At 37.0% G+C, this 20,904-nt stretch overlaps 1 protein-coding gene across 1 annotated transcript; it reads left to right on the top strand.

The window, feature by feature from the left end:
• Positions 1-18,695: 18,695 nt before the first annotated feature.
• On the top strand, positions 18,696-19,728 carry Olfr734 (olfactory receptor 734). The gene has a single exon (NM_146664.2). It carries the CDS (start codon positions 18,731-18,733, stop codon positions 19,670-19,672), a length of 942 nt encoding a protein of 313 aa, NP_666875.1. The 5' UTR covers positions 18,696-18,730; the 3' UTR covers positions 19,673-19,728.
• Positions 19,729-20,904: the final 1,176 nt, after the last annotated feature.

Raw genomic sequence — 20,904 nt, 5'->3', positions numbered from 1 at the left:
GGAATCTCAGGGTTGTTTTGATTTGCATTTCGCTGATGACTAAGGATTTTGAACATTTCTTGTTGGGCATTGTGCTATGCACAGACAGCCTGGTTTCCAGTTGAGGCTAGATGATGAATTACCACCACCAACATCACCTACATGGGACGAAAGGAGTTCGCTCATGTCTCCTGGAATCCAGGCTCCTGTCGAAGTTACCACACCCACAGCCCCCACAAGAGAAGCATGGTTAGTAGTCATGTAGGCAATGTCCCAAGCTTCTAACCTTCAGGCTAAACTCCTCCCCAGTTACCTAGCAACAGCATATCATAAGAGGGGCTGTTTGGCCCCTCCTCACTCTCTTGCTCTCTTGCTCTTACTCCCCTTACTCTCCTCTCTCCTCTCGTCTCTCCTCTCACTCTCTTTCTCTCTTCTCTCTTTCTCTTTCCCCCTTCTCTCCTCTTAGCCATGGCTGGTCTCTCTCTCTCTCTCTCTCTCTCTCTCTCTCTCTCTCTCTCTCTCTCTCTCTCTCCCTCTCTCTCTCTCTTTCCACCTTCTCTCTTTCCCTCTGCCTTTCTACAATAAAGCTCTAAAACCATAGACTATCTCCTGGACTCAAGGCCCACTGTGCTTACTCTCGCCTGAGTGGGAACCTCTCTCCCTAAGCCCTCTGTCCAGTACCCTGGGGCTACAGGCTGTCAATCCTGGGCCCCCAATTGGGGGCTGCCCCTTGTCCACACCCCATCAAGTGGGGTCAGTGGCTTAGATGCCCACCTGGGGCCAAGTGGAAAGCTTCTGGCAGCCCTCCCGAATCTACCTGCCAGAACATAGAAGGAACTCGGGCTGGACGTGGGCTATCCTCCCCCACCCCTCTTCCCCAGCCCCCTTTTAGTTCCCACAGATTCTTTAGGTGCGTCTCAGCCATTCCATATTCCTCAGTTTTAAATTTTTTGTTTAGCTCTGTAGCCCATTTTTAAATAGGGTTATTTGGTTTTTTGAAGTCTCACTTCTTGAATTTTTTTTTTAATTTTTTTATTAGGTATTTTTCTCATTTACATTGAATTTTTTTATATTGGATATTAACCCTCTATCTGATACAGGGTTGGTAAAGATCTTTTCCCAATTTGTAAGTTGCTGTTTTGTCCAATGGACAGTGTCCTTTGACTTGCAGAAGCTTTGCAATTTTATGTGGTACCATTTGTCAGTTCTTGATCTTACAGCATAAACTGTTGGTGTTCTGTTCAGGAAATTTTCTTCTGTCTCCATGTGTTCGAGGATCTTACTTTCTCTTCTATAAGTTTCAGTGTCTGGTTTTATGTAGAGCTTCTTGATACTCATTGACCTGCCTACTGACCTCCAGTGGAACCAGCACCATTTGTTGAAAATGCTGTCTTTTTCCACTGGATAATTTTAGCTCCCTTGTCAAAGATCGAGTGGCCATAGGTGTGTGGATTCATTTCTGCGTCTTCAGTTCTATTCTATTGATCGACCTGCCTGTCTCTGTACCAATACCATGCAGATTTTAATCACTATTGTTCTGTAATACAGCTTAAGGTCAGGGATGGAGATTCCCCAGAAGTTCTTTTATTGTTGAGAATAGTTTTTTGCTCTCCTGGGTTTTTTGTTATTCCAAATGAATTTGAGAATTGCTCTGTCTAATTCTATGAAGAATTGAGTTGGAATTTTGATGGGGATTGCATTGAATCTGTAGATTGGTTTCAGCAAGATGGCCATTTTTACTATATTAATCCTACCAAACCTTGAGCATGGGAGGTATTTCCATCTTCTGAGATCTTTGAATCCTTTCTTCAGAGACTTGAAGTTCTTATCATACAGATTTTCCACTTGCTTGGTTAGAGTCACACCAAGGTATTTTATATTATTTGTGACTATTTTTGTGCGAATTTTATTGAGTATTTTTGCATCAACATTCATAAGGGAAATTGGTCTGAAGTTCTCTTTTGTTGGATCTTTGTATGTTTTCGGAATAAGTGTAATTGTCGCCTCATAGAGTGAATTGGGTAGTGTATCTTCTGTTTCTATTTTGTGGAATAGTTTGAAGAGTATTGGTATTGGGCATTCTTTGAAAGTCTGATAGAATTCTACACTAAAAGATCTGGTCCTGTATTCCCTACAATCTGGTTGGGAGACTCTTAATGACTGCTTATATTTCTTTAGGGGTTATGGGACTTTTTAGATGGTTTATCTGATCCTGATTTAGCTTTGGTACCTGGTATCTGCCTAGAAAATTATCCATTTCATCCATATTTTCCAGTTGTGTTGAGTTGTGTTGAGTCCAGCTAAGGGTTTATCTATCTTGTTGGTTTTCTCAAAGAAGCAGTTCCTTGTTTGCTTGATTCTTTGTATAGTTCTTTTTGTTTCTATTTAGTCCATTTCAGCTCTGTGTTTGATTATTTCCTGCCATCTACTCCTCTTAGGTGTATTTGCTTCCTTTTGTTCTAGAACTTTCATATGTGCTGTCAAGCTGGTAGTGTATGCTATGTTTTTGGAGGCACTCAGAGCTATGATTTTTCCTCTTATCACTGCTTTCATTGTGTCCCATCAGTTTGGATATGTTGTACCTTCATTTTCACTAAATTCTAAAAATTCTTTAATTTCTTTCTTCATTTCTTCCTTAACCAAGTTATCATTGAGTAGAGTGTGGTTCAGCTTCCATGTGTATTTGGCCTTCCTTTTGTTTTTGTTGCTATCTAAGACCAGCTTTATCTCATTTTGACCTGATATGAGGCATGTGGTTATTTCAATATTCTTATATCTGTTAGGGCCTGGTTGGTGACCAATAATATGGTCAATTTTAGAGAATGTACCATGAGGTGCTGAGAAGAACGTTTCTTGTTTTGTTTTAGGATGAAATGTCTACAGATATCTGTTAAGACCATTAGGTTCATAACTTCTGTTAATTTCACTGTGTTTCTGTTTAGTTTGTGTTTCCATGATCTGTCCATTGATGAGAGTGGAGGGTTGAAGTCTCCCACTATTATTGTGTGAGGTATAATGTCTGCTTTGTGCTTTAGTAAAGTTTCTTTTATGCCCATGCATTTGGAGCATAGATGTTCAGAATTGAGAGCACATTTGTAGATTTCTCATTTTATGAATATGAAGTGTCCTTTCTTATCTTTTTTTGATAACTTTTGGTTGAAAGTTGATTTTATTTGATATTAGAATGGCTACTCCAGCTTGTTTCTTGAACCGTTTGCTTGGATTTTTTTTTTTCATCCTTTAACTCTGATATAGTATATGTCTTTGTCACTGAGGTATGTTTCATGTATGGGTCCTGTTTATGTATCCAGTCTGTTAGACTATGTCTTTTTATTGAGTAAATGAGTCAGTTGATGTTAAGAGATATTAAGGAAAAGTGATTGTTGCTTCCTATTATTGTTGTTGTTAGAGGTGGAATTATGTTGGTGTGCCTATCTTCTTTTGGGTTTGCTGAAAGATTACTTTCTTGCTTTTTCCATGGTGTAGTTTCCCTCCTTGTGTTGGGAATCTCAATCCATTATCCTTTGTAGGGTTGGATTTGAGGAAAGATATTGTGGTTTTGTCATGAAATATCTTGGTTTCTCTATCTATAGTAATTGAGAGTTTTGCTGGATATAGTAGCCTGGGCTGGCATTTCTGTTCTCTTAGGGCCTGTATGACATCTGTCCAGGAACTTTTGGCTTTTAGCATCTCTAGTGAGAAATCTGATGTAATTCTAATAGGTCTGCCTTTATATGTTATTTGACCTTTTCCCTTTACTGCTTTTAATATTTTTCTTTGTTTTTGTGTTTGATGTTTTGGTTATTATGTGGCAGGGGGAATTTCTTTCTGGTCTAATCTATTTGGATTTCTGTAGGGTTTTTGAATACTCATGGGTATCTCTTTCTTTAGGGTTTGGAAGTTTTCTTCTATAACATTGTTGAAGATATTTACTGGCCCTTTAAGTTTGGAATCTTTGCTCTCTTCCACACCTATTTTCTTTAGGTTTGATCTTCTCATTGTGTCCTGGATTTTCTGGATGTTTTGGGTTAGGAGCTTTTTGCACTTTGCATTTTCTTTGACTGTTGTGTCAATGATTTCTATAGAATATTCTGCCCCTGAGATTCTCTCTTTTATCTCTTGTATTCTGTTGGTGATGCTTGCATCTATGACTCCTGATCTCTTTCCTAAGTTTGTTTTCTAACTCCAGGGTTTGTCTCCTGTTGTATTCCTTTATTGTTTCTATTTCCATTTTTTTAGATCTTGGATCCCTTTTACAATACCTTCCCGTTTGCTTTTATTTCCTGTAATTTTTTTTCATTTTTTCTTTTATTAGATATTTTCTTTTTTACATTTCAAATGTCATCCCCTTTCCTAGTTTTCCCTCTGAAAATCCCCTATACCCACCTCCCCCTGTTCCCCAGCCCACCCATTCCCATTCCTGGTCATGGATTTCCCCTATACCTGGGCATAGAGCCTTCACAGGACCAAGGGTCAATCCTCCCATTGATGACCGACTAGGCCATCCTCTGCTACAGATAAAGCTAGAGCCACAAGTTCCACCATGTGTTTTCTTTCATTGGTGGTATAGTTCCAAGGAGCTCTGGGGGTACTGGTTAGTACATATTGATGTTCTCCTATGGGGCTTGAGTCCCCTTGAGCTCCCTGATTACTTCTCTAGCTCCGTTATTGGGGACCTTGTTCTCTGTCCAATGGATGACTGTGAGCATCCACTTCTGTATTTGCAAGGCACTGGCAGAGCCTCACAGGAGACAGCTATATCAGGCTCCTGTCAGCAGGCTCTTGTTGGCATCTGCGTAGAGTCTGGGTTTGGTGGTTGTTTATGGGATGGATCCACAAGTGGGATGGTCTCTGGATGATCATTCCTTCAGGTTCTGGAAATTTGGAACTCCTTCCATGGGTTCTTCTTCTAAAAAGGATTCTGAGCTTCTGGGCTAATATTCACTTATCCGTGAGTACATGTCATGTGTGTTCTTTTGTGATTGGGTTACCTCACTCAACATGATATCCTCCAGATCCATGCATTATGTGATTATGTCAAAATCCTCTTGTCACATAATTATTAAAACACTAATCACACAGAGCAAAGAAAGAATATTAAAAGCTCCAAAGGAAAAAGACCAAGAAACATACAAAGGTAGACCTATCAGAATTACACCAGACTTCTCAACAGAGACTATGAAAGCCAGAAGAGCCTGGTCAGAGGTCATGCAGACTCTAAGAGAACAAAAATACCAGCACAGGCTACTCTACCTGGAAAAACTCCCAATCAACATAGATGGAGAAACCAAAATATTCCAGGACAAATTCAACAGTATCTATCTACCAGTCCAGCCCTACAAAGGACCCTGGAAGGAAAACTTCAACACAAGGAAGATACCTGCAGCAAAGAAAGGACAAGATATTAAGCATCTTAAAACAAAGTCAAAGCAGAGAGCACATAAAGCTACCTATAAAAACAAACATATCAGGAACCAACCACCATCTCTCTCTAATACCTCTCATATTAATGGACTCAACTCACCTATAAAAAGACATAAGCTAACAGACTGGTTACACAAACAAGATCCAGCATTTTGCTGCATATAAGAAACACACACACCTCAACAACAAAGACAGAACTATCTCAGAGTAAAAGGATGGAAAAAGGTCTTCCAAGCAAATGATCCCAGGAAACAACCAGGAGTTGCCATCCTAATATCCAATAAAATAGACTTTCAACCAAAAGTTTTCAAGCATGATAAAGAAGTAAACTTCATATTCATCAAGAGGAAAATCCATCAAGAGAAAGTCTCAATTACGAACATCTATGCCCCAAAAGCAAGAGAACCCAAATTCATAAGAAATATTATTAAATCTCAAAACACACATGAAGCTCACACAATAATAATGGGAGATTTCAATACCCCACTATCACCAATGGACAGGTCATTGAAACAGAAATTAAACAGAGGCACAGCGAAACTAAGAGAGGTTATGAAACAAATAGATTTAACAGATATCTACTGAACATTTTACCCTAAAGCAAAAGAATACACCTACTTCTCAGCACCTCATGGTACATTCTCCATAACTGACCAGATAATTGGTCACAAAACAACCCTCAACCAATACAAGAAGATTGAAATCATACCATGTATTCTATCAGATAACCATGGCCTAAGGATGGTCTTCAATAACAGAAAAACTACAGAAAGCCTACATTCACATGAAAATTGAACAACTCTTTACTGAATGATAACTTGGCCAGGGAAGAAATAAGTAAAGAAATTAAAGACTTCTTGGAATTTAATGAAAATGTTCACACATCATACCCAAACTTATGGGACACAATGAAAGCAGTGCTAAGAGGAAAGTTCTTAGCACTAAGTGCCCTGGTGAAGAAACTGGAGAGATCTTATACTAACATCTTAACAGCACACCTGAGAGCTCTAGAACAAAAAGAAGCCAACTCACCCAAGAGGAGTAGAAGGTAGGAAATAGTCAAACTCAGGGCCGAAATCAACCAAATAGAAACAAAGAAAACAACACAAAGAATCAGCAAAACCAAAATCTGGTTCTTTGGAAGAATCAACAAGATAGATAAACCCGTAACTATGCCAACAAAAGGGCCTAGAGGCAGTATCCAAATTAATAAAATCAGAAATGAAAAGGGAGACATAACAATGGAAATGGAGGAAATTAAAAAAAAATCATTCAGATCCCAGTATAAAAACCTATGCTCAACAAAACTGAAAAAAAAATCCAGATGAAATGGATAGTTTTCTAAACAGATGCCACATACAAAAGTTAACCTGAGAGCAGGTGCACTACCTAAATAGGCTCATATGGCACAAAGAAATAGAAGTCATTAAAAACCTCCCAACCAAAAGTAAAAATAAAAAAAAGCCCAGGTCCAGATGATTTTAGTGCAGAATTCCACCAGACCTTCAAAGAAGACCTGATACCAATTTTCCTCAAACTATTCCATAAAATAGAAACAGAAGGAACAATACCTAACTTGTTCTATGAAGTCTTAATTACTCTGATATTTAAATCACACAAGGACCCAACCGAAAAAGAGAACTTCAAGCCAATCTTCCTTATGAATATCGATGCTAAAATACTCAATAAAATTCTTGCAAACTAAATCCAAGAATACATCAAAACCATCATTCACCATGATCAAGTATGCTGTATTCAAGGGATGCAAGGTTGTTTTAACATACAAAAATTTATTAACATAATCTGCTATATAAAAAAAAAACTAAAAAAAAAAAAAAACACATGATCATCTCCTTAGATGCAGAAAAGTCATTTGACAAAATACAACAACCCTGAATGTTACAAATATTGGAGAGATCAGGAATTCAAGGCCCATACCTAAACATAATAAAAAGCAATTTACTGCAAACCAACAGCCAATATCAAATTAAATGGAGACATACTTGAAGCAATCCCACTGAAATCGGGGACAAGTCAAGGATGCCCACTTTCCCCACATCTATTCAATATAGTACTCAAAGTGTTAGCTAGAACAATAAGACAACAAAAAGAGATCAAAAGGATACAAATTGGTAAAGAAGAAATAAAGGTATCATTATTTGCAGATGATATGATAATATACATAGTGATCCCAAAAATTCTACCTGAGAACTTCTCCAGCTGATAAACCACTTCAGCAAAGTGGCAAGATAGAAAATTAACTCAAATAAATCAGTAGCCTTCCTTTATACAAAGAATAAACAGGCCAAGAAGGAATTTAGGCAAACATTTCCTTTCACAATAGCCACAAATCGTATAAAATATCTTGGGATAACTAACCAATCTAGTGAAAGACCTGTACGACAATAACTACAAATTTCTCAACAAAGAAATCTAAGAAGAGTTCAGAAAATGAATGCTCATGGATTGGCAGAATTAACATAGTAAAAATGGCTATCCTACCAAAGGCTATCTATAGATTCAATCCAATCCACATCAAAATCCCAACATGATTCTTCAAAGATATGGAAAGAGCAATTCTCAAATTCATCTGGAAAGGCAAAACACCCAGGATAGCGAAAACAATTCTTAATAATAAAAGAACATCTGGGGGAATCATCATCCATGACCTTGAGCTTTACTACCGAGCAATAGTGATTAAACAAAACAAAACAAAACTGTGTGGTATTGGTACAGAGGCAGACATGTTGATCAATGGAATAGAATTGAAGATCCAGAAATAAAACCACACACTTATGGTTAATTGATTTTTGACAAAGGCACCAAAAATATACAATGGAAAAAAGAAAGCATCTTCAATAAATGATACTGGTCTGACTGGCTGTCTGTATGTAGAAGAATAAAAATAGACCCACACTTGTCACCTTATACAAAGTTCAAGTCCAAGTGGATCAAGGACATCAACATAAAACCAGATACACTCAATCTAATAGAAGAAAAAGTGGGAAAGAACCTTGAACTCATTGGCACAGAGCGTAATTTCCTAAACAGAACTCCAATGGATGATGCTTTAAGATCAAGAATTGATAAATGGGACTTCATGAAAATGAAAAGCTTATGTAAGACAAAGGGTATAGTCAATAACACAAATCAGCAAGGTACAGATTGGGGAAAAAAATCCTCACTAACCCCACATTCGATAGAGGGCTAATATCCAAAGTATATAAAGAACTCAAGAAGTTAATCACCAAATACCAAACAACAAAATCAAAAAATGGGGTATGGAACTAAACTCAGAATTCACAATTGGGGAATCTCAAATGGCTGAGAAGCACCTAAAGAAATGTTCAAAGTCCTTAGTGATCAGAGAAATGCAAATCAAAACAACCTGGAGATTCCACCTTACACCATGCAGAATGGCTATGATCAAACCCTCAGGTCACAACACATGTTGGTGAGGATGTAGAGAAAGAGGAACACTCCTCCATTGCTGATGGGATTGCAAACTGGCACAACCACTCTGGAAATCAATCTGCAGGTTCCTCAGAAAATTGGAAATAGGTCTACCTGAAGACCAAGCTATACCACTCTTGGGAATATACCCAACAGATGCCCCACCATGCCACATGTTCCCTATGTTTATAGCAGCCTTATTTGTGATAACCAAAAGCTAGAAACAACCTAGATGTCTCACAACAGAAGAATGGATACAGAAAACAAAGTTCATTTACACAATGGAATACTACTCAGCTATTAAGAATGAGGGCATCCAGCGTTTTACAGGCAAATGGATGGAACTAGAAAATATCATCCTGAGTGAGGTAATTCAGACCTAAAAAATGACATGTATTAGATATGTACTCACTAATAAGTAGATATTAGCAGAAACAAAGAAACAAACAAAAACCAAACAAAAACAACAAAAAAAGAATACCCAAGACACAGTCCCCAGAACTCAAAAAGGTCAACAAGCTGAAATGCCCAAGTGAGGATGTCTCAGTCCCACTTGGGAGAGAGAAGAAAACAATCACAAGTGGGGAGGAAGGGAGGGACCTGTGAGGGAAAGTGGACAGGTGGTGGGTAAGTGGGTAGAAGAGTGGAACCTGATCTGGTATTGGATGAGGGAAAAGGACTGAAGCCCTGAGGGCCAGCAGAAAGAATGGAAACAGGCAACCTCGGGAGATAGGAGATTGGGAGGACCCTCAAGAATGCAACAGAGACCTGGGAGGTGAAAGACTGAAACGGAGAGACCTTAAATGAAATGCCCCAGAGTAGGGAAAGGGAACTTATAGAACTCACCTCCAGCAGGTAGACAGGACATCAAGTGAGGAATGGGGTTGGCATCCCACAGTCACATCTCTGACCCATAGTTCTTACTGTCTGAAAGAATTATAGGGATGGAAATAAAGAGGAGCCTGAGGAAAAGAAAGTGAACAAGGTTCTACTCAAAGATAACTTGGCCAAGGAAGAAATAAAGAACGAAATTAAAGAGTTTTTAGAATTTAATTAAAATGAAAACACAGCATACCAAACTTATGGGACACAATGAAAGAAGGGGTAGGAGGAAAATTCATAGCTCTAAATGCCCCCCAAAAGAAACTGAAGATAGCTTACACTAGCGGCTTGGCAGCATACCTGAAAGCTGTAGAAGAAAAGGAAGCAAATACACCCAAGAGGAGTAGATGGCAGGAAATAATCAAACCAAATAGAAACAAAAAGAACTATACAAAAAAGCAACAAAACCAGGAGCTTGTTCTTTGAGAAAATCAACAAGATAAATTATCCCATAACCAAAATTCAACATTCCTACATGGTAAAAGTCTTAGAACTTTCAGGAATTCAAGGCCTATACCTAAACATAATAAAAGTAGTATACAGCAAACCAGTAGCCAACATCAAACTAAATGGAGAGAAACTTGAAGCAATCCTACTAAAATGAGGGACTAGACAAGGCTGCCCTCTCTTTCCCTACCTATTCAATATAGTATTGGAAGTTGTAGCTAAAGCAATTAGACAACAAAAGGAGGTCAAAGGGATACAAATTGAAAAGAAAACACTCATAATATCATTATTTGCAGATGATATAATACTAAATATAAAAGTCACTCTTAAAATTTCACCAGAGACCTCCTAAACCTGATAAACAGCATCAGTGCAGTAGCTGGATATAAAATTAAGTCAAACAAATCAGTGGCTTTTCTATACACAAAGGATAAACAGGCTGAGAAAGAAATTAAGGAAACAAGACCCTTCATAATAGTCACAAACAATGTAAAGTATCTTGGTGGGACTCTAACTAAGCAAGTAAAAATCTGTATGACAAGAACTTCAAGTCCCTGAAGAAAGAAATCAAAGAAGACCTCAGAAGATGGAAAGATCTCCCATGTTCATGGATTGACAGGATTAATATAATTAAAATGGCCATCTTGCAGAAAACAATATACAGATTCAATGCACCCCCTATCAAAATAACAACTCAATTCTTCATAGAGTTAGAAAGAGCAATTCTTAAATTCATTTGGAATAGCGAAAATCCCAGGATAGTGAAAACCGTTCTCAACAATAAAAGAACTTCTGGGGGAATCACCATCCCTGACATTAAGCTGTACTACAGTGCTATAATAATACAAACTGCATGGTATTGATACAGAGATAGGTAGATAGGTCAGTGGAATAGAATTGAAGACCCAGAAATGAACCCACACACCTATGGTCACTTGATCTTTGACAAAGGAGCTAAAACCATCCAGTGGAAAAAAGACAGCATTTTCCACAAATTTTGCTGGTTCAACTGACAGTCAACAAATAGAATAATGCAAATTGATCCATTCTTATCTCCTTGTACAAAGCTCAAGTCCCAGTGATCAAGGACCTCCACATAAAACTAGATATACTACATCTAATAGAAGAGAAAAAGGTGAACAGTCTCTAACACATGGGCACAGGGGAAAAGTTCCTGAACAGAACAACAATGCCTTATGCTCTACAATGAAGAATTGACAAATGGGACATCATAAAATCGCAAAGCTTCTGTAAGGCAAAGGGCACTGTCAATTGGACAATCAGCATCCAACAGATTGGGAAAAGATCTTTACCAAGCCTGCATCTCATAGAGGGCTAATATCCAATATATATAAAGAATTCAAGAAGTGAGACTCCAGAGAACCAAATAACCATATATATGGGGAACAGAGCTAAACAGGATTTTCAACTGAGGATACATGAAGCGCTGAGAAACACCTAAATAAATGTTCAAAATCCCTAGTCGTCAGAAAAATGAAAATCAAAATAATCCTGAGATTCTACCTCACACAAGTCAGAATGGCTAAGATGAAAAACGCAGGTGACAACAGATGTTGGCGAGGATGTGGAGAAAGAGGAACGCTCCTCCATTGCTGTTGGGATTGCAAGCTGGTATTTGTAGTTTCATAGATAGCTGAAAATTTTTGGATTTATGAAGCCTTCTTGTTTTGTTAGTCTTTATATTACTAGTACATATAATGATGTCTGAGATGAAGATAATTATTATACATATATAGAAACATTGAATAAAGGTAGAAATACAGTTTAACTTTTTTGTTTTGTTTTGTTTTTTTTTTTTTTTCAAGACAGGGTTTCTCTGTTGAGCCCTGGCTGTCTTGGAACTCACTTTGTAGACCAGGCTGGCCTAGAACTCAGAAATCGGCCTGCCTCTGCCTCCCAAGTGCTGGAATTAAAGGTGTGTGCCACCACCGACTAGAAATACAGTTTAAATTAAGGACTTAGTACATACGATTTCATCAAAATCCTGGGAAAAGGCCAGCAAGATGAGTCAGTGAATAAAGACATTTGCTGCAAATTCAAGGACCCACATGGTGGAATAAAATAAAATACTCCTGCAAATTGTTCTTAGACTTCTACATGCTGTGCATGCACATGTCCCCCCACATAAATAGATAAAATATTTTTAAAGGCACCTTTTCAAGGAGTTTATGCAGTCTTAGGATTATATTTGGACATATTTCCATTTCCCAAGTATTCAGCATATTTAAGTGATGAAATCTTTTTACATAGAGGTATTAGATTATCATAAGGCTGGAGGGATGGCTCAGGTGTGAAAGGCTAGGCTCATAACCAAAAATATAAGAAAGATTATCACATGTATTGTAAGGGTTCCATCCAAAACCTGGGAAACTAGCCATTTTCTGTGGAGAAATATGAGTTTCTATTCTCAACAACGAACCATACACTAACTTTAAATTACCCCCTTTGGTGTTTTCTTCCTCCTTGGATATCACTAGACCCCAGAGAACTGAATTTTAGAGTTACATCCCATGGTGTTAGTTAGCATGTAGTTACATCAGGGCAAGACCTGATAAATACTAAAATATAGACAATGCAGTCTTCTTTATGGGATTGAGGAGAGACTTCTCCTATCTGTTATTTATAGGTTTTAATACTACACAGGCTGGCAAAGTAGTTGGTAGGTGAAAAATACTGTTAAAATATTTATATAAATCACTTGAATTTTTAGACAGCATGAATATATTGATATAAGTAATGTTTAAAATTTTGTGAGAACCGTGTTACAAAACAGAAAACCTAAAGAAAGTATCTGGGGTAATGAATTGGGTGAGGTGGTATCTGTGATGCTGTGTTTGAATGTACTAGAGTAAGCACTAATAATTGTGATTGTAAATAGGAAAAAATTAAATATTTTAAAATAAAAATTCCAAAACATTAATCAAAGTCAGGGAAGACAAAGTAGATCAACAAGTCTGTAAGTATTTGAAATTTTCTCTCTCAAGCTCACTTGCTGATTTAAAAATCCATTAAATCATCTACCTTTTCACAAAATAAGAGTCCTGAGCATCTCTGTATTGAAGAAATTGTGCTGAGCTATCACTAGGTATAGGACATGTTCTATTGCCCAAAGGGGCTGCATTTCTATTATATTTTTAGTCAGAATAAAAGTTAGAATTGTATAATATAATTTGTTAAAATCTTCATTGAAGATATGGACATACTGTTGTTCTGGGAGCCCAGATAAAATCTCTTCTGAGCTTTCTAGAAAAGATTAATGAAACATTTCAGGCATTTGGAAAGAAGGCTTTCTGTCAGACACTAAGGGATTGAACAAAATGGGTTATTAACTGTCACATGTGGCTATGAGTACAGAAATTGGACCAATAATGGTAATGGTTACAAGTCAGATGTCCTTATGTTACTCTCTAAGATAGTTGTTAGTCGTTATTTTCAGATACAAGGTTATCATTTCAATACAGAGCAATACAAGCAGATATCAAATGGGAGTATTTCAGAGATCATGTGGTTGGGTAGTTTTCATATTTAATTTTACTTACAAAGGTATTATACATATACATGAGTGTGCATAACATGCATACACATTTATATGAATATGTATGTATAAGTGTGTATGTTTAACAATAATAATAGTAAAGAAATTATCAGCTTGAGAGAGAGTGACATTGCAGAATAGCTATGAGGAGGTGAAGAGAAAAAAAGGAGGGAAGAAGTGATTTACTTGTATTTCAATCAAAACATATTTAAATTAGGTTTTCCAATAGAGTCTTACTGGTTATATTAACTGCACTTAAGGGTAGACCCCATGCCTAGCAGTAGATGGCCAACACAAGACAAACTCAATAATATTTTTGTAGATTTTTGGTCTCATATTGCTTTGTTTGGACATTTTGTATCTAACTGATATTTTGTTTGTATATTATGGCTTGTGATTTTTTAAATTCGTGTGTTTGTGCATGTTCCTTGTGCTTTCTCTTTTTTAAAAGTTTATGATTTATTATGTTTATTTGCTTTTTTTTCTTTGATGTTTCCTTGGGGCATTAAGATCTCTATCACATTATACAACATGCTTTCACCTTTTCCCCTGTGAACAGCAGGTTTTAAAGGATAATAGTGACTTCCATCCTCTGAGAGAATTTTCCAGTTAAAAAAAAAACCACTGGAAAGGAGCTATTAATATTTCACCTTTTGTAACACTTGAAACTACCTATTGGCATTTGTGTAAACTATAAGACTGTAATATACTCAGAAAAATAGGATTTGTACATTTTTAATGGATTTCTTTTCCTGAACAGAGCATTTTCTTTTGTTTCTTTTTCTAGTCGCAGTTTTCACCAGCATAGCCACCTCATAGTCTATGCAAACAACACAAACAGATTTTACATTGTTAGCAGGAAGAATTTCTGCACAGAGTCTTATTTTTCCCCAAAGCAATGGTTCCCATGAGGAGGTCTCACAGTTCACTAACCTATGGGAAAGGACTTCATGTCCCTAGCTCTCTTCATAACCATCCTCTAGATAACACATCCCTGAAGATTAAATAAAGAATAGATGTTTGCTAAGTGCTTTCAAGAGGAGTGGGCTTTATTCAGAAATTTGGGAAGTAGAAATGAGTGGATACAAGATGGAGGAAAAAATTCTCTTTCAACTTTCTTAGTTTTTATTTTGTTTTGTTTTGTTTTATAAACACTGGAATAAATCATTCTATGTGACAGTCTGAGGAAGAAATGCCCTGAATTGGTATTCATGGGTGACTTATCTTCTACAAAATTGTTCACACAATAATTCCTTGTTAGGGATCTTATTGGCACAGTGTCCAGACTTTCATAGACTACGGTAGAGCATGAATATGTTTTATGGTAAGATCCAGGTACTAACAACTTGGTAAGTTGTGTTGTTTTACACACAGAAGATACAGATCTTGTAAAATTGCTATTATGGCACCAAAACCCATCTAGCTTTGGTGGTATGATAGTAGTTATGATGAGTCCACTTTAAATCCTGACAGTTGTGTCTCCTAATTATCTTTGAAATAAAACATTTACTTTTCTGACTGGGTATTGCTATTTTCTATGTAACAGCTTCTATTTTCCTGAAATGGTCTCCTACTCTAGTCTCGTTCACACAGTGCCTGGAGTGATGGACCTAAAATATAAACTTATTAAGCAATCTCCCAGAGTTTATTATGAAGCACACTGGAGGCTATTAAAACTTAATTTCATTATTGAAAGCTACACAACTTGTTGTCTGTTATATTGTGTTGCTTGTGCAACTTTTTTGCTTGTGCAAGTATATGTGTTTGTGGTGTGTATTTGTATAAGTGCTTGCATGTGTCAGGATGCACACGTGTGTGCAGATATATATGTTTGTGTATGTACAGACCTGGAGTTCATTGTGGGCTCCTTAATCACTCTTCACTTTATTCTTCAAATTTATTTATTTATTTATTTATTTATTTATTTATTTATTTATTTATTTATTTATTTATTTATTATCTTCTGTGTCTTTGTATGGAGGGGGGCTATGTGTGCACATGTGCGAAGGCTTGCATGTGGAGGTCAGAGGACAACTTGAAGTAGGTGCCTCTCCGATTCCACCAACTGTATTCAGGGGATTAATCTCAGATGGTCAGTCAGTCTTGGTGACAAGGGCCTTTACCCACTGAGCATATTACTGGCCACCTACTTTATTTTTTATGGTGTTGTCTCTTACTGAATCTGAGCTTGTCTGGGTATCATCCCATCTCTGCCTCCAGAGGGATGAAATTAAAGGTGGCTTCCACTCTTCCTTGGTGTTCATATGAGTTTTGTGGATATGTTCTCCTGACTTCAAACTTGTGCGACAAATGCTTAAGCTATAAAGCCAACTCCCAGCTCCAATGTTTTGTGTATGTTATAGTAATTGAAAACACTTTTCTCCTGAGGGGCATTTTTATTCATTTTTCATTACTAAAATGCTTTTCTCTTGAATTTTAATCACCAAACCAGAGACATGTTTCTGGAACACCCACTTCTATACTACAATACAATGTATTCTCTGTCAGAATTCCATTTCTATTACATTCTTGTCTCTTTTTACTATGGGAATGACTCCCTTCCTTCCTTCCTTCCTTCCTTCCTTCCTTCCTTCCTTCCTTCCTTCCTTCCTTCCTTCCTTCCTTTCTTCTCTCTCTCTCTCTCTCTCTCTCTCTCTCTCTCTCTCTCTCATTTACTGTCTATTTTTGTATAATAGAAGAAGTTTGGTGTGGTTGAAGCTGTGTTCTGTGTCTTTTATAACAATTGGTACACAAGAATAAATATTTATTCCCTAAATATTTATTTAATACACAAATGAACAACTTATAGAAATTATATAAACTATGTATCTGGGAATATCATGTTAAATATTATATGTAGAGATTTTGTTTTGACATGTGTAATTTAAAATATTCTGGTTTCAATCAGAATTGTACATTTTCTGAGGCTATGGTTGAAACAACAGAGGAGATGAACGTATCAGTCTTTTGCTGAAGAAGTACCATGGCTTATCATGGCCATTTTGTGCATGCATATGTAAGTAGTAGGTAGCTGCTGAGCATTTTTGTTTTGATGAATACCATTGTTATGTTGGCTACCTGCCTACTGGAGTGAGATAGAGCAGAATACATTTCTTGACAGATATCTGGCAGTGATGAGACATTGATCCTCTGTACTTCTTTCCTGAGGAATAACCAGATTAGTTTTTCTTATATAAAATATAACGATTCAAACATTCTTAAAAGAGGAAGCAATTAAGAAAGCAAATGTCTCATTTCCTTCCCACTTAATTCTGTTGTTGTTGACTTGCATCTGTGGTACAGCCTCAGGTGACCTTTAACTTTATATGCAAAGGAGGCTGCCCTGAGACCTGTGATATTTCTGCCTTGCCTCCCATGCTTGGACCATAAGCATGTGCTACCACACCTTGACTTGATTGTTTCCTGTTTATTTAATGGGTATTCTTTTACTTAGTGGTGCTGCATTTAATATTGAATCTTAAACAAAAATATTAGGGTAATCTTCTTACTTTCTTTTGGAAATGGTAGAACTAATCAGTATAATAGGATGTGCTACAATGGCAAGCATCCCTAGTTCTCAGATGGCCGTTCCTTCTTTCAGTCTTTTCTAAAGCAGTACATCAAATTCACAGTTAATGTAATGATAAGCAAAGAGGGTTTGAGAGCAAGCAGAGGATTTAATTTTTATTTAAATTTTTATATTATATATTTTGATTATGTTTTTCCTCCTTCCCCAACTCTGCTTCCTCCTCCCACCCCCAGAAATTCCTCCCCTCTCCCCCAACCCAACTTCACTGGCATGCTTCACACACAGGACTAGTTAGTCAATACAAAATGACTTTATGCATTTTCTTTGTTTGAATTTTTTTTCATGTGTTTGTTTCATTTTGTTTTGTTTGGGTATTTTTTTTCTGTTTTGATTGGCATTTTATTTCTTTGAGAGAGGTGGGGTAAGGACAGAGAGGATTTTCACAGGTCCAGCCTGCATCACTATCTCTTTTTTTCTGTTTACCTGTTACCAGGGATTAATCAGGAAAATTTCCATTATTTATTCACTATATATAAAATCATAGGGTCCGTTGTAAACTTCCTAGTTATGAAGTAGTGCAGGCCAGGGAGATAGCTCATTGGTTCTTGGTGCTTTTCAAGAGGACCTGAAATCAGCTGTTTCCAGTACCAGTGTTGGGCTGTTTATAGATTTGGCTCCTGGTGGAGCTGATGCCTCTCAAACTCAGGGACCAGTGTGCATTCCCACCCTCTCCCCCACCATGAGCCTATAATTACAAATAATAAAAGAAAAAAACAGAAAATATTGAAAGATCAGTATAAGCTTATATTAGCAAGATTGCCCAGCCCCCCCCCAATGATCTAGACAGAAGAGTCTGCATTTACAATTATCAGTCTGAATATCAGATAACTACAAAAGTCAGTATAGGGTAAATATTTGAAGAAAATATTGCCAATGGATTTTGTAAAAATTAACATTTTACAGAATTAACAAGCTAATATTTGGCTTTCAGGTGTGTGGCATAGTCTTGAAGTAAGCTTTTACATGTATGGCATATCTCAGATCATTTCAGTATGTATAGTTTATGAGTTCATCACTTATTTTTTAATTAAATATAAAATGGAGAAAACAAGGATTTTCTAAAACAATATCTTTAATATTTTTCATTTTATTTCATGTGTATGGGTGTCGGGCTTGCATGTATATCTGTTTATTACATGCATGCCCAGTGTCCATGAAGACTAGAAAACAATGTCGATATTTTGTGGCTAAAATTGCATATTAGCTGCCCCAATGGGTGGTGGGAACTGAACTAAGGTTCTCTACAAGAGCACTGAGCCATCTTCCATTACCCCTGTGTAATCTATTAATGATGCAAATATATTATAATTTTGAAAATAGTGATATAGCTCTAGTTAATTATTATTTGTAGTAATTATAATTTTATTTTCCATAGCCATAATGACAAATTAATTGAAGAAATGGAACCTGCAAATGATACCACCGTGACCGAATTTATTCTCACTGGTCTATCTCAGACTCGGGAAGTGCAGCTAGTCTTGTTTGTTATATTTTTATCCTTTTATTTATTCATACTTCCAGTGAATATCCTTATTATCTGCACAATCAGGCTTGATTCCCATTTGAGTTCTCCCATGTATTTCCTGCTGGCTAATCTAGCCTTCCTTGATATTTGGTATTCCTCTATCACAGCGCCTAAGATGCTTGTAGACTTCTTTGTGGAAAGGAAGATAATATCCTTTGGTGGGTGTATTGCTCAACTCTTCTTCTTGCACTTTGTCGGGGCCTCTGAGATGTTCCTGCTGACAGTGATGGCTTTTGACCGCTACGCTGCCATCTGCCGCCCTCTCCACTATGCTACCATCATGAACCGCCGGCTCTGTTGTATCTTAGTGGCCCTCTCCTGGACAGGGGGCTTCGTACATTCTATAATACAGGTGGCTCTCATTGTTCGACTCCCATTTTGTGGGCCCAATGAACTAGACAATTATTTTTGTGACATCACTCAGGTTGTCCGGATTGCTTGTGCCAATACTTTCCTGGAAGAAATGGTCATGATCTTTAGCAGTGGCCTGATCTCTGTGGTATGCTTCATTGCTCTGCTAATGTCCTACGCCTTTCTTCTGACCATGCTTAAGAAACACTCAAGCTCAGGTGAGAGCACCAGCAGGGCTATATCCACTTGTTATTCCCACATCACCATAGTGGTGCTAATGTTTGGACCATCCATCTACATTTATGCTCGCCCATTTGACTCGTTTTCTCTAGATAAGGTGGTGTCTGTGTTTCATACTGTGATATTCCCTTTACTCAACCCCATCATCTATACATTGAGAAACAAGGAAGTGAAGGCAGCCATGAGAAAGCTGGTGAATAGATATATTTTTTGCAAAGAAAAGTGAAAAGTAAATGATATATTTTACATTGTTCTAACACAGGAAGTGGTGGTAATGTCACATTTACTTTCTCTTATTTGAACTCTGTTTTAAGGTTTATTTATTTTTATTTTGTATGTATAAATGTATAAATGTTTTTTCTTCATCTGTTTATGTGTATCATATGTATGCCTGGTGCCTATAGAGGTCAGAAGGTGGCCTTGAATCCCATGGAGCTGGAGTTAATAGAGAGTTGTGAGTCAATATTTAGGTTTTGGGAACAAAATCTGGGTCTCCTATAAAAATAACAAGTATCCTTAAGCACTGAGTACTTCTCTCAGGGATTAAACTCATCTCTTTTCTATACTTCTTCTAAGGTGAAGCACAAACATATTAAAGTGGAAACAAATTCACTGTGAAATGTCAAGCAGCCTGTTATTGGAATTTAGATTTAATAACTGTCTCCTTAAGCACACATATTCACTACTTGTTCACTGAATATCTATTCCATAGCAGGTCTGTGAGGAGAATGCATGTTGTGAAATAAGAAGGTAAATGAGACTTTGGAGATATTTTCATTATGCACTTAAAGGAGTGGCTAGCAAGTAAACATAATTTCATACCAAATTAAGTATTGGTGTGTTTCATTTTTCGTTCAATAGGAGTATTTGGCAAACTTTCTTTCTGAGCCTGGAAAAAGTTGTTTTCTTTGTCCCTTATTTCCAACTCTCCCAGACTTGATAGAACCTGGAGATTCTGTTCTATACGCCACCTCAACTCCTGTGTCAGGCAGCTCAGATTGACTAGTATTGCTGACAAATCTGAAGCCTTTACCAACTATGGAAATGGTATTTATGCATCCAGAGCACAATATGTTTTGTTTGCTATAAGATTTCCCCATTTCAAATGTATTCACCAATCAACTCAGTTTTTATAGCCTACATAATAACCTTCAGAGGAAAGCCTGGTATGAAGGAAATGGCTCTGTGCTGACAGGGATCAGCAGACATGTATCTGCATGCTTTAAATTCAAACCTTCTATCTCCTTTGCCATTGTTTGTTTCCCATGGTTGATACTTTCATGTGTCATATTAATTTGAATAGATTTAGCATAATAAATGTTGAAATATAACACTATAATTCAATTATTTTCCATTAAATTATGTTTTTTAGTTTATATAGATGATACCTACTTAAATATGACATACTTCAGGGGCTAGTAAATTGCTCATTATGGGGTAATTTTTATATTCGGATAC

This window comes from Mus musculus, chromosome 14 (genome assembly GCF_000001635.26).
Source record: "Mus musculus strain C57BL/6J chromosome 14, GRCm38.p6 C57BL/6J".
NCBI classification, from domain to species: Eukaryota; Metazoa; Chordata; class Mammalia; order Rodentia; family Muridae; genus Mus; species Mus musculus.
This window is presented reverse-complemented; position numbering and strand designations above follow the sequence as displayed.